We start from the raw sequence: 14,470 nt of genomic DNA, 5'->3' as shown, positions 1-14,470 counted from the left end.
CAAACCCATGAAACAGGGTGGTGGTGTAACGGGTGACACTGTTGCGGCACCAACCACCTCACAGCAACAAGGTCCAGAGGATGTGCACCCAGATCGGGGCTCTTTTTGTGAGGAGTTTGCATGTTTACACAGGTTCCTTTTCCTCATAGTGCAAAGAAGCTTGTGGGGAATGGTTTTCAGTCTAAAGGCATCAGCACAGTGAAAGACTGGCAACATGTCCTGGATGTAGTCTGCCCCTCCTGTCGTCCCCTGCGAATGATTTTTTGCACAATAAGCAAAAGTAGTTAATGAATGGCTGGAAACTCATATAGGAATATCTCTCCATGGAGGCACCAATAGAAAACGCTGATGGTGGTGAATCTACTTTTTTGTGATTGTAGACACGCCAGCCTGCGGCTCGGCCTTCAGCTGAAGAGCTGGATGGATGTGACCTGGACCTGGACCTGAAGCTGGTTCACACTCTGGAGCTGCTCTGATGGACTCTGGAGGAGGAGAGATGGAGGTATGTTATTTTGGCACTGAAACAGAAAGCTGAAAAGGAACAATGTAATTAGTTTAGCCCGTCCACATCCAGCCAAGAACACAACAGGGTCAGAATTTAGACATTTGGTCTGGAACAAAAACGGCCCCTGACAACAGAAGGTTGTGGGGTAATCAGATTAGTTGCACAGTCAGCTGATTGCAGTGTATAAATGGAGAGGGGGCATTTTTGATTGCACATTTTCAAAGATGAATTTCTTTCATGATTTATCAGTTGTTTTTTTTTTAATTTGCACATTGTATCTTTACTTCACTTCTCTGTATTTTCTCTTGGCAGTTGCTTTATAAGAGAAGCTGGCAGAGCACTTTGTTCACATACATAAAATCACTGAGACTATATGTCTATTAATAATAAATGACACATTATATATCCTCCATGCCTCAAAATGCAGGGTGCACAATGAGAACAATGGAGAATCTGACAGAGCCTGGATCAGACAGGTCTTCTCTGTTAGTTGCAGCTCAGTCTGTGACATTTCTGTCTCTGTGTTAATCAGAATCATAGTGAGCCTGTAAGATGCGCAACGAAAAGTTGACTCCCTCTACTGCCAGGAATCCAATCTGATGGGGGGGGTGGGGATTGGGAGAGGATGAATGTTGTCGGGTGGGGGAGGGGGCCTCATCCAACATGTATGAACAGTAGGATTAGAGTGGGGATAGTCCGAAGAGCCAAGTACCCACTGTGTGTCTTTCCCTGGTGTTACATCACAGTCTGTTCATGGGAGATTTTTCTGTACGTCTCTTCTTATCTAACTGAGGGAGCTAAGGCTGAGGAGGAGAAAGCTGCAGGCTCTGCTCCCACAAGCTCCAAACACACACACACACACACACACACACGCACGCACGCACAGACACACACACACACACACGCAGGGAGATTGATGACAGAAAGATTTGCTCTGCAGGCTCCAGCTCCATCCTCCAACCTGCACGTTAGAAGTAGAAAGTTGTGTTATTTAGCTGCAAAAATAGACTCTTGCTCCACATCCTTCCAGCCTCTCCAGCTCTGTACTGTACATCTCAGTCAGCTGAACACGCTCGAGCAGCACAGTAGCCTATCGAGAGCCTCCTATAAGCACCCCCTCCCCCTCCCCCCTCCTGCAGCCAGAGCGCAAAAACGCTCCATAAATTCTATTTGGGCTCATTACCGAGCAAGATGGCGCTCTTGCTGTCAGCACCTCGGACAGCTCCCAGCAGCTCCGATATAAATCTCAGCCTCTGATTTGTTTTTTTTTTTATTTATTCTTGGAGGTGTCACGTGTGTGATGAGCGCTTCGAGATGATGTGACTCCGTCCAGGTGGCGCGTGAAGGGGAAATTCAATCCTGGATCAACTTGGCTGTTATTAAAGAGGACTTTGTCGCCCTCCTCCTCCTCTTCTTCCTCCTCTTTTTCTTCTGCAGCGACAGTCTAGTAGATCTTGTAGTTGAGGAGGGAAATAAAAAGGTAAAAACCGGCTTCGGCCTGCGCTGACTCTCTCTGCTGCCGGAGGAGGAGTGTCAGTCAGCATCTGTCTTCAGAACAAGGAGAGAGAAAAAAAATGAAGGCGCGCGCTGAGGCATCACCAGGGGCCGGTTCGCGCAAAAAAGGAGAAAAGAAGCTGTGTTCGAGAAATAGTGCCGCTTAGATCGCTGCCCCCCCCCCCAGTCCCCTGCACTTTCTCTTTCGGTTTCGCAGCAGCACCGGTTCTGAAGATGTTGGTGCTTCTGGTGACGATGTCTTCAGCCGTTTTCAGCCGCGGCTCTGCCCTCAGCTCTCATTTCAGCCCAGGTGAGCCGACATTCCGCCGCTGACACCCCAGAATAACGCTGTTCATGCGCCGTCATGTGGTTCTACTGGTTACAGTGCTCGCATCAACACTATTGGCTGCTGATAAACATCTAAACATAATGTCATTGTTCACTTCATTCTACAAACCCAGCAGTATACACGGCTACACTATACAGAAATGATGTAATCTTCCTCATCTGCAGCTGATAGTGCTGTGTGTGTGTGTGTGTGTGTGTGTGTGTGTGTGTGTGTGTGTGTGTGTGTGTGTGTGTGTGTGTGTGTGTGTGTGTGTGTGTGTTTGATTTTGGATGAATAAGCACAGGAGGGAAGATCATGATTCAGATGTGTAAATTAATAATAACCCATTTTTAAAGTGCATGGACACACAGTAACATCTGTTCCTCTCTCAGCTGAGCAGTTTAAAGGTACAGTATGTATAGAGGTGAGAGGCAGAAAGGAAAGGTGAAGAGAGGAATTGTGGGAGCAGAGGGAAGCATGAGACTTCCTCTAACTGGTGTAGGAGTTATCCCATTAATGCTGGTAAAGAAAAGGATTATGGGAAACAATGGTCGGAGGCAGATTGCCTCATTGTTTCTCACATCATGGTGAAATAATCAGAAATCACTGGAAACCAAATGCCTGTTTTTTTTTTGTTTTTTTTTTATTATTATGCAGCATAAGCAGCTGCTGGCCTGTCATTCAGGTGGTTTCTATGGCAACTGAAAGGTGCAGCAGTCTGTGGCTTTCCCATCTTGTGGATAAAAAAATAAAAAAGGATTATACAGTGGCAGAGCATTTTCAGGAGTTACACAGACATCGCAGTGAGGACGCTGGCAGGTTTTTGGATTGTTTTTGAAATTGCCATGCAGTGCTCAGTGTGCCATAATAGAGAAACCTAATGTGTCTTCCACTTGATATCCTCCAAATACACTTAACCGGGTCTCTGCAGCCTTTCTTGCAGTGGTTACCTTGGTTTCATAATGCCCTCCTGCCCTTTTCAAAACACATTAATTGAATTGCATGAATCCTCACGTCCAGCGTTGTAGTCTTTGCAGCAGTTGGTTTGGACCAGACAACCAAATGCTGTGATTCTCTCGTATGCGTCTCTTTTGCTACAGAGAATCACAGGAACTAGGGTTTGTTTCTAGTTTATTTTGTCTAAGAAATGTTAACAGCTGACACTGTGACTGAGAACCACAAATATATTCGACCAGGCAGCTTTGACAGGTGAAAATCCTCTTTTCCAGTTTTTCATTTTCATTGTCATAGATTCAAATTGTGATTAAAATGTTGTCTTTTTAAATCATGTTGTAATTTTGAATGAGTGTGTAGGTGTTAGTTTGTGTTTGGTTCTGGTTTTCCAGTCGACAGCCTCCTACATGTTGTGCTTATAGCACCTCCTTTCTGTCATGGAGCTGACCGAGGTGCTGAAATCAGAACCATTGGAAAATCATTTTTCAACCTATAGGTCTTACTCTCCATAGTTGTGTCCGTTCTGATTGAAGGGTCGTGCTAACGTTGCACTTTCCACCTCTACTGTATAAAGATGAATATGGCCTATAGAGTTCCACAGCTTTCCAGATGCACTACAGTTTTACATAAATCATTTCAAACACTCAACTAAATGTAAACATAGAATGCAGCCTCCCTGGATTAACTATTGTAGCTGACTGCATAGGGATTGACTTCCAGGGCAACTTACTGGCTGACTGACAATTATGATAATAGACCCAGGTCAAAAAATACAGGATTTATCCTTCCAGGAATTATCCTTCAGCCGCTTCAATTTTTGACTGTTGAAAATGATCTTATTCAGCATTCTGTGACAGTAATGTGCATATACATATATATTAGCCTAAATCAGCTTGTTTCAGGTTTTCATTGCAGCTATATGATGTTCACATCGACGGAAATATTCAAACCAAAACATGTTCGTCATGGCTGCACAAACTGACATATATTCGAGATGTTTTGTGCATCATTTTAGACACATTCCCCCAAACTTCAGCCTCACATTTAGTATCTTCGGATTCTCTGTGATCTCTGCATCCACTGTGGGCTTAAACAGTAGCTGCACAGCATACCGATCTGCTGGTAGGACTGCAGGGTTCAAAAGGCGTTTTTTTAAGGAATGATCTGATATGTTATTCAGGCGAGTGCTTTGCTTTGGCTTTTTATTTAGTTTGATGACACATTCACTGTGAGTTGTATTTTGCTATTAATTGCTTTTTGTCTTTTTTTACAACTGCATGTGCATGTTTTTGTTGCACAAGTATAGAGCTGAACCAATAAGTAGATTATTTCATTAGCTGATTGGAAAAAAATAATTGATAATTGATTAATCTTTTAAGTCTCTTTCTGAGTAAATATACTGAAAAAATTGGTGGATCTAGCTTTTTAAATCCAGATATTTTCTGTTTTTCTTAGTCATCAATGACAGGAAATGCAATATATTATCTGCATATCTTGAATATCCGTCAGAATAAGCAGTTTTAATATATTACAGTCCATAGTCACAGGTTATAGGCCAAATGATTAAGTGATGAGGACGAGGTAAAGACTTCTTTGGATGATGTGATAAGATGTGAGTCTATTCAGTGAATATTCTCTGTCCTGATAAAAATAAGCGGGTCATATCTTGCCATATTTTGTTTCCATGGTGTTTGTTGACGGCAGCTTCAGCTGCACAGATATTGTGTTTTCGTTATGACTCTGATCTGTTGAATCAGCATATTGTTAGAGCCCAGTGATGAGATAAAGAGGACAAATAGGAACGTGAAAGCAAAAGTGTGAGTGAGAGAGAGAGAGAGAGAGAGAGAGAAAGAGAAAGAGAAAGAGGGGGGAAGGAAGAGGCTTGTCTCTTCTTCCATCGTGCCAAACTGTGATGACCACTGTGTGGAGGGCGGGTATAGCGATGACATCACAGCCAAGTACAGGCAGGGCTGGGTATCAGTGATGGTGGTGGTGGAGGAGGGGGTGATATTACTGGAAGGGCTGGCTGGTTTCCCAGGCCCCAGGTTCTCCATTTCACATTTCTCAGTGGGCTCCTAGCTGCGCATCCAGCAGCACACTCTAATTATATGAACACATAACAGACGGGGAAGCAGGATGTGGTGCATGTGAAAGCCCAGCGGACCCTTCCTCTCTCCAGGCTACCGCTAAACCACCAGGTCCAGGTGCTGGAGGACACAGGCAGAGAGCCGGAGGAGCAGGTAAACCCCGGGGGAGGGGGGCTGTTGGCCTTCAGGGACTGCCATTCATAAAGAGAAGAAGAATTGTCAGTTACAGTCAAAGCAGAGACATGGGATTTGAAGAGGCAAAGTCAGTTGAGAGGTTTTATGTTTGTAGTATAAGGAAGTAGACTACATGGTGATGTGTTAACTGAAAGGGAAGTTTGCAGAATAAATTACTGTTACTGTTGCCAAGCTAACGCAGCGGAGGACACAAAGCTATGGCTATAAATTGGATTTGTGCCATTTACAGCAATTGAACAACCTCTAAAAGCTTTCTCCTCTGATCTACACCTTGAAAACTCCTGTTTGGAACAACTCCCCAACACTGACTGATCTGAAAAGATGAAAGGACTGTGGTGGTCTCCAGTTGTGAATATCCATCAGTATTTTTTTTTCTTTTTTCCTGCAGTGTTTTCTGTTTCTGCAGAACAACTTGTTCAGAACATAATCATTCCCGCATTGAAAGGCCCAGAGTGTCTTAAGTGAGGCTGCAGCAGACCTGCCTCTGATTGCTAATAGCTTCTGCACTCTGAGAGACTCCCTTTTTGTGTGCGTGTGTGTGCGAGAGAGAGCGAGAGAGAGAGAGAGCGAGAGAGAGAGTGTGTGTGTTTTTGTTTTGTCTGTAAGAATCCTGAAGAATAATAGCTGATGATTACATGAGAACTATTTCTCTTAAAGGAAACAAACAGACTCCCAGTCATCTGTCTCTACCTCTGTTCAAACTCATCTCCAGCTGTTGTGATGAAGGTTCCTGTCAAACTCAGCTCAATGAAAAAGGACAGAAACATCCGCAGGTTACAGCGGAAAATGAGACGCACACACACGATCACACACTCAACTCTGATAGTTTAATGACCTGATGCACCACATTGCATCTGCCACAGTGTTCCTAAACTGCTGAACTGCTTCTGTCTAGACGGACAGTATCTGTCATATACTGTCAGATCAGCTGTTACTTTTTCAATGAATCCAGTTCTTATTGATAGATTCAAAAAAATGCCCATCATAATTTCATCAAAGAAGCAGCACTGATTTCTTCATGTTGCTTATTTTAAATGTTCATTATAATAAATATGTGATGATAATAATGAACAGAGAAAAGCAGAGAATCCTCACTCGTTACCATTTTTTTTGATAAATAACTAATGATGAACTTCAAAAAATAATCCATTAATCAACTACTTGCTGCAGACAAAGTCAGATCAAAAGTCTGTGATGTATTATTAGCTGAGTTTACCTTGTGTAAAGAGATGAGAGGCTCCCTGATCTACACAGACCTTGTGCTCAACTGTAAACTCATATTCATCCCTGTGGATTTAGGAAAACATACAAACTCTTTAAAAAAAAAAAGTGGCGATGATTTTAAATCCACGTGGAGCTACAACACTTAATGAAATAATAATGGAATGTAAATCTTTTTTTTATCCTTGAGGGAAATTTTCTTCTCTTTCTCTTCTTTTTTTTCTTTTTTTTTTTTTTGTGTCTGTCCCGCTGCAGGTGGACGTAGGACATAGGTCTGTTATAACACAGGGATCTAGTATCTTGCTTAAGGGCACTTCAGCTTCCTGCTAAAGAGACGCTCTGCCTCGTCACTCCATGGCTCTGCTGCCATACAGAAATGCACCAGTGTGCAGAATGAGCCTCTGTGTTGGCCGACAGTCTGTAAATGAAGTGGGATTCAGTTTAATCCACTTGTTTGCAACTGGGAGTTTTTGTGCCACCAATAGACTGAGACTCAGAGCTGAGACCACAGTTAATTAAAAGTTCTGTTGGCAAATCATGAACGCAGATGCCCCTTTGTTATACTGGAGCACCACAACTTTGACAGTTATTTAATGAAAGGCAGGTCCCAGTGATCAGTTATAGGTTTTTTAATGTTGCATTTTAGTGTTGTTTTTGATGTTGATATTCATGTTAGGGTTCATGATGTACTGATGGTACAAAGCTTTTCATTAGTGTTTGAGATTTTCATGGTGTCATGTTTTTTTTTTTTTTGTCGTCCCTTGGATTCAGTGTGTTTTGTAAATCCATAATGCTCTACTCCAGAGGTTTTCAAAGTGGGAGGTGGGCTTCACCATGAGGGGCTCCAAACAGTTTCAAGGAGAGGCTCAGTGAATGGAAGAGAAAAATATCATAAGATATTACATTAGTTATCAAAGGGAGATCATGGAAATGAGCCTAAATGTGTGTAATTTGGTTAAAGAGACAGTTCAGAGATACAGTAGTTTTGGGTAATTTTTCTGTTTTTTTCTGAGTCAGAAACTAATAAAAGCCTCAGGACAGACCTCTTTTATGTATTTGGTTTTAGGGTGCATTTTTCCAAGGTTTGTCTAAGGGGAGGCCCACAGTCTCAGACTTCGAAAACCCCTGTTCTACTCTGTTCAACATGTTCACTGAGAGACTGCTTCCATCTGAAAACAAGGTTTTCGAATCTTTAGTTTTAATATTTTAATACTAATTGTCCGATGCTTTTAAAACCAGCACTTATTTATGCGGAGGCAGTATTTATTTAAAAAGCTATATTTGTCAATATTTCATTTAACTACTGTTCTTATATGACCTGAAAACACTGCATATACACTGTGTGAAACTCTGATGATGGTGATAATGATGATAGACTGTTGAATCTTAAAACTTTCACTACAACAGGAATCAAACCTCTGCGTTTTTTTCTCTCCTAATCCACCCACTGACTGTCTCTGTTGATAGACCGACCAAGATTTTCAGCCTCGCTGCTGCTCTGATTCCTGATGCAGGATTTCTGCAGTGGTGCCCTTGAGCAAGCTTTACTTAGCCAGCCATTGCCAGTTCCACTGGGCGCCTTGTTTCGGGCCTGACTAATGGGATGGATGATGGAGTATGACACCGGTCACCTGTTTAGATCTCCTCTGTGCCGCAGCTGCGTCTCCGGGCCTGGATCTGTGTCTGAGCGGCTCCTGATGAGGGCAAATAAGTTTCACAGTGAAAGTCATGTTTGATCAGAGAGATGTTGTTGCCTGAATACACAGCAGGCCTTATGGGCATTTAGTCCTCTGAGCCTGAGGTAGAAGAGGAAGGAATATGAGTGTTTTCCCATCATACAGCACCTGTGTTGGTTTCAGCACTATGGACAGTTCCCATAGTGAAGTGGGCAATGACCTGAAGTTTTTTAGTATTTCTTAGTAGCATAAAAAACAATTATAAATGGTTTATAACACACTACAATGTGACCATTGGAAGTCATAACAGCATTTTAAGCATTTATTAATGTATTTGGCATCACAGGTGAATAAATTGTAAATGAATGCTTGATAGCAGTAAAACTTTGTCGTTGTCTTGTATGATGACGTCTTGAGAGGGTTTAAACACTGTTTACAACCTGCCTGTGCAGTTAAGGAATACACAGTACAATTCTCACAAGCATAAATATCTTATGCTTGTTGTTTTTTTGGTATCAATAGATATAATTACAAATATTTTATATATTCAAGTCTGTTAAAGTGTGTTACCGTGTATTCATTGTTTATATACTGCTGCTTAAAAAAGCTGAATACAAGGATTAAAATACAGTGTTACCTATATCTGAAGTATTCTCCTGGCAGGGTTGTGTGTTATGATGATAAATGGCAGAATTGTACTTTGCAGTACTGTTTCTACTGAGGTACTGTGGGCCACTGTGGACACTAAAGCAAATCAATTCACAGGACTAATTTATGGCAAAATGATAGCTGCAAGAATATGATGAATTACCTTGACTTTTCACATATTTATACATTAAGTACCCTGTGGAGTTTCCCTGTGAATAAATATATACATATAGAGTTCATTAAGGGTTTATTTATTTTAAAATTTCCTGATAAACCCCTTGAAGTTTTCAAACGGAAGTTTTCCAGAAAATGTGAAATTACATATTCCGTGATAGAAAGCTTAGTCTACTGTATATGGATAACTTGACACAGTAATACTCTTGTGTCATCACCTCCCACGACAGCAGGAATTCAAATCCCAGCTCTGTATTAATCAAATTCTTCCCTCCCTCTCTCCCTCTCTCTCTCTCTCTCGCTCTCTCTCTCTCTCGCGCTCTCTCCTCCAGCGCCTCAAAGAACAAAAATCCAGACTGACAGGTCGGCCATCTCAAAAGTGCATCTTCACTTATAATTGCTGCCTCACACGTCACACCAATCACCTTTTTATATAAGATAAAATAGAAAAAACCCCATTTTGCTCTATAATGTAATCGTGAGCTATTATTTCTTTATTACTTCTCCTGTCCACGTTATTAGGAGTGTTCTTAGAGAATAATGTCATTTCCTAGTTCCTTTTAGCCTCTCAGCTGAGGCATTAATGACACATTGATTTTCTCTGGAGTGAGACGCCCAGTTATCATCTTTGCTCTGTTTGGTCTGTTTGCACAAGAGGGACTGATCATTAGACTGGAGGACAGGCGAGTCAACACAGTGGAGTCCCTGACTGACTGACTGACTGACTGACTGATTGACTGCAGAGCATTTGCACATTCGATCAATACATATCATAAACGTATCCATTTCCTCTTTCAATATTTTTCTCCTCTGTGTCTATACCTTTGTCATCCAGACTATATATAGTTCTCTCTCTCTTTCCTGTTTTTCTTTTTCATCCCCCGTCTCTATCCATCTCCATCTCTCTGTGAGCTGTGCTGTGGAGGCCCTCCCTGGCCCTGCAGTATCACAGCAGGCTGTTAAGCCCGTGATTTAGAGGGATTCATTCTCATCCACGCTCTTGCCTGGCTGAGAAACAGGTTCAGACTCCAAGTGTTTTCTGATGCAGAGAGAGAGACAGAGAGACACATAGAGAGGGGGAAGAAGAAGAAATAGTGTCTGCACAGGAAAGAGAGTGAGAGGGACAGAGGAAATCAGCTTGATAGTAAAAGAAGTGGGCAGACTGCAGAACAGACCTGACGCTCCTCTTGTAGATTCAGGCAGGAACATGAAGGTTTATCACCAGCTGATCACCAGTCACATGTCCATTCACATCTAAACACCTGATTGCGTTAGGCAGAGTACCTGCAAACTGACACCTGCCACGTGTTTACACTTGATTCTTTAAATCTTCTTGTTGATTTCGTTGCTGCACCACGTGTGTGATATGTTTAGTGATAGATAGATAGATAGATACTTTATTTATCCCCGAGGGGAAATTCATGAAAAACAATAATTCCACAATGTTGGCACACAGTAATAGTCTCACGCCTTATGGCTTCATTCACTCTAGAAGTAAATAATGTACAGCTGCAACAGAGGCAGTTATAGCTTTTTTTTTTGTTTTTTTCCTTTCTGTTTCATTTTGATCCCGGCAGATCGAAACATCCCAGTAAAAACAAATGAGGTCAGAACCATTTCCTGCATTTACTGAATACACATTAATTTTAATCTGCCAAATAACAAATGATAAAATTGATTTTTATTATTTTACCTGCAAACATTAAAAAGAAGGATGGATGTATTTCTGTTCTGCCCTGAGTAGGTGTCTACAGTCTTCCACTCAGGGTGCATACAGCCCCGTCTGAGAGGCAAAATCCAGGGCAAAAAAAAGAAGCCTCCAGAGCACTTGCTGCACCACTCACTGCTGCTCATAAAGCTTAATTGCTGTGAGCACACAGTAATAACAGAAGGCGACTCAAATGAGTATATCAACATTTTTATCAAACTCACTGAGCTTCTGTCGTCTAGGATTTTAGCAGCTGGTCGGTAGAAAATTTACTGAAACCGAGGTCGTGTAAAGACAGGGAAACTAGAGATATGAGGTCTTCAGTACTAGATTCTGGGACTCTAGTATTGCTCATGTGCTGTATTAATAAATCTTAGTAGGATGCTTTCTACTAAATGGTATTATGCTTTATTCAACAACGAGAAATCACTGTAACTCAAAATGACACAAACCTAATTTTCAAAAGATTTCCTGTAGCTGACCCTCATTCATTTGTCTTGAATTATTGTTATATCAGTTCTCCTTCAGCGGTACCCGTAGAGACTCACTCTGAAACAATGTTAGGTCTGCGTGGAGGTTGACCCGTGAGGTCAGTGCCACTGACCACCCACACAGCCTGATGAGCCACCACATACGTCAGTGGCTATAACACAGCAGATACTCCCTCAGACCGTCTCCATGGCAACACATCTCACTGCATCACTGTTGTCATTCATTACAGGTTAATTCAGCATTTCAGAGTGCTTTGACTGATCAAGGTCTGAGCATGTGAATAAGACACGTCTCTCTCTCTCTCTCTCTATCTCTGTATGTCTTGCTCGTTCTCTCGCTGAGACGGGCTACATTATAATTTCCACGTGAGCGAGCTGAGGCCGCACGTGAAGCTTCTGCAGCTGGAGTGTAGCTGTTCATGTTGTGATGGGGAGCGGCGGTGAGGAGATTCTCTTAACTCTGAGGACGTGTGTCACTTCCTCATGCATTCACTGCACATTTTGTAACACGCCTTGGCTTCTGACAGTGTCTCTGTGTAAATCTGTATACACTGTTGTTGTACAGCAAGAAAAAGAGAAAGAGCATGCGTGTAGTTTGTGCGTGGGTGGATGTGTGAGTGTTTGCACATTGTGCGACAGCATTTGCTCCAGTTTCTGGTTTTGGCCGTTCCCCCTGTCTCTTCTCAGTCACAGATGAGCTCATCCAATATTAAGGACATCAGTCACCCCGGCCTGGATCAGTGTTCCCTGATTACAGCCAGTCCAGTCCCACAGGGCCTGAGCTGGACAACTATAATCCTCCAGATACACACACTCTCCATTTCACTTTACAATCAAAATTTTTGGCAAAACAAGTAAACATCATGCCAAGGCATATATAGAAGAAAAATAGCAGACAGCACCAACGTGTGACAAAGCCTGGTGTGACTAATATATATCATATCAATATAGGACACATCAACTCAGAAGAAGCATTTATCAACAGTTCAAGTAATTATTTGAATGATTTATGAATTACAGCACATTTTCTTCACCTTATTGTATTTTCTTCATAAAGTACACAAGCTCCTCATGTAGTTGTCAGTGTGCACGAATCTATTTTTGCAAGTAGGTGTCAACAAAACCAGTTTAATGTCACTAATTGACACTAAGTGATAATATGTCATTAAGATTAATTACTTTGAGAGAGGCTGCCACGAAATTTTATCTTGAGACTTGTATCCAACAGTGAGGGAAATGAAACGTGATGTTGATGAACCACCTGTAGCCTCGGTTCTTTATTTACCGTGTGACTGAAGTTAGCAAAGGTAGGAATCACAGCTGCAGCTGAATTCAATTAAGATTTTTCACCAGTTGTTGAATTCATTTTAATTTGATAGATTGTTTTATATGATTTTATAAATTTCATATCATTAACATGTTAGCAAACAGTTGCCTATTTATACATCCAGCAGACACAGAGAAACAGAGTCGTCTTTTTGCCCATCTGACCTATGTAAGTGTAACAATCACCCCGCGGATCAGCTTTTCTAGCTCTTCAGCTGCTAAATGCTCCACTACATTCACCAGCTAGCAGCTAGCCTTGTGTGTCAGCTGTCTGATGCTGAGCAGGTAGTGTAGGGTGGATTTACAGAGGCATTTTATTTTTGAAATATTTTTATGTATTTCAATTTTACAGAACAAAATACAAAATAAAATAAAGTTTCTTTTCCCACACCCCACCCAGAAAAGAAAAAAAAAGATGCACAGAGTGAAAGATTAGGCTAACAATGGCATCTACAGATGCATTTTCAAAGAGAACAGCTGCCTGCAGAGGCTGGAAACCAGGCAGCTGAGAGCAATGAGGCTAAAGCAAATGATAAAGCTGCAGGTCGTAAAACCAAAACAAGAGCTGAGAGATGATAAATGGCTCCATAGAGCTGAGGCGACCTGCAGAGCTTGGTGATAATTCACTGTGTGGTGATTCCTTTCACACTTAATCATCTGACCCATGGTTGATAATAAAAAAATAAAAAAAAATGACTAGCGCAGCTTTAAAGTTTTTAGTCAGAGATTTGTAGTTATTTTTATTTTGAGGAGGTAGCAGTGCTCAATAAGAAGTACCTGGTACTCAGACGTGCCTTGTACTCAGTGGTAGTGAGCACTGGCCCAGTTCAAGCACTGGTTACACAAACTGGTTATGTAAGAAACCAATTACACCTGTGAACATTGAACATGAAAGGAAGCATAATATATTGTGTGTACCCTATAGCGTTATATTCATAAGGTATACATGTAGTCTGTTTGTACTTACACATACGCTCCACATATGTTCATTCGATATGTTAGTCATAGACATTTCTCGTCTTCCTCAGTATAAACCCACATCATGTCAGTTATATAAGTGGCCTCTTCATGTTTATAACATCATGCTCTGTTCAGCAGCTCATGCTAAACCAAATAAAATCTTATTCCTGCTCTGAATAGGTATTAGCACTAAATTTGGGTGCCATTTCCTCTTCAAATACATAATGTTCCCGACCATAAAGCCCATTCACATGCAGCCACACATCGAAATGAAGCAGTCTGATATACTAAAAGTGTTTCCATGGCAACCGTGCTTTCGAAACTAGGCGCACAACAGGGGGGCACTTTGGAGAGGGTCCGCTCCATGTGATCACGCATAATAACGGCGGACACATATCACAAACCTGTCCAGCATCGCTCATTAATAGTTGAAAAGGCAGTGCGGTCTGTGAAGAGAGTCTCTGTTCTTCACACAGCAGCCTTTTAACGTGGAGACACTTGATTAGTTAAAAGCAGCTTTTATGCAAATGTGCAGAGTAAAACGAGAAAAAAAATGCCACCACATCCGAAACAGTTCTGGGGGTCAGAATTTGTAAAAGTCAGTCTTTTAACGTCTGCAGCAATGACGCCCATCATGAAGTTTGAAATTCAAATGAACAGTGATGCACTCACTTCCTTTCATTATCCAGACAGGAAGCGCCTC

General features: G+C 41.7%; 1 protein-coding gene across 1 annotated transcript in view; it reads left to right on the top strand.

Annotated features, from left to right (window-relative positions):
* Nucleotides 1–2,254: 2,254 nt before the first annotated feature.
* The window catches only part of aatk (apoptosis associated tyrosine kinase), a 50,557-nt gene continuing 38,341 nt past the window's right edge, over nucleotides 2,255–14,470 (top strand). Inside the window, exon 1 of the mRNA XM_022742289.1 lies at nucleotides 2,255–2,309. Within this exon, the coding sequence (XP_022598010.1) occupies nucleotides 2,255–2,309 (55 nt within the window). The remainder of the gene's footprint in view (nucleotides 2,310–14,470) is intronic.

Source organism: Seriola dumerili, unplaced genomic scaffold (genome assembly GCF_002260705.1).
Source record: "Seriola dumerili isolate Sdu_G_001 unplaced genomic scaffold, Sdu_1.0 BDQW01000068.1, whole genome shotgun sequence".
Classification (NCBI taxonomy): Eukaryota; Metazoa; Chordata; class Actinopteri; order Carangiformes; family Carangidae; genus Seriola; species Seriola dumerili.
Note: the sequence above shows the minus strand (reverse complement) of the source record. Positions and strands in the feature narration are given on the sequence as shown.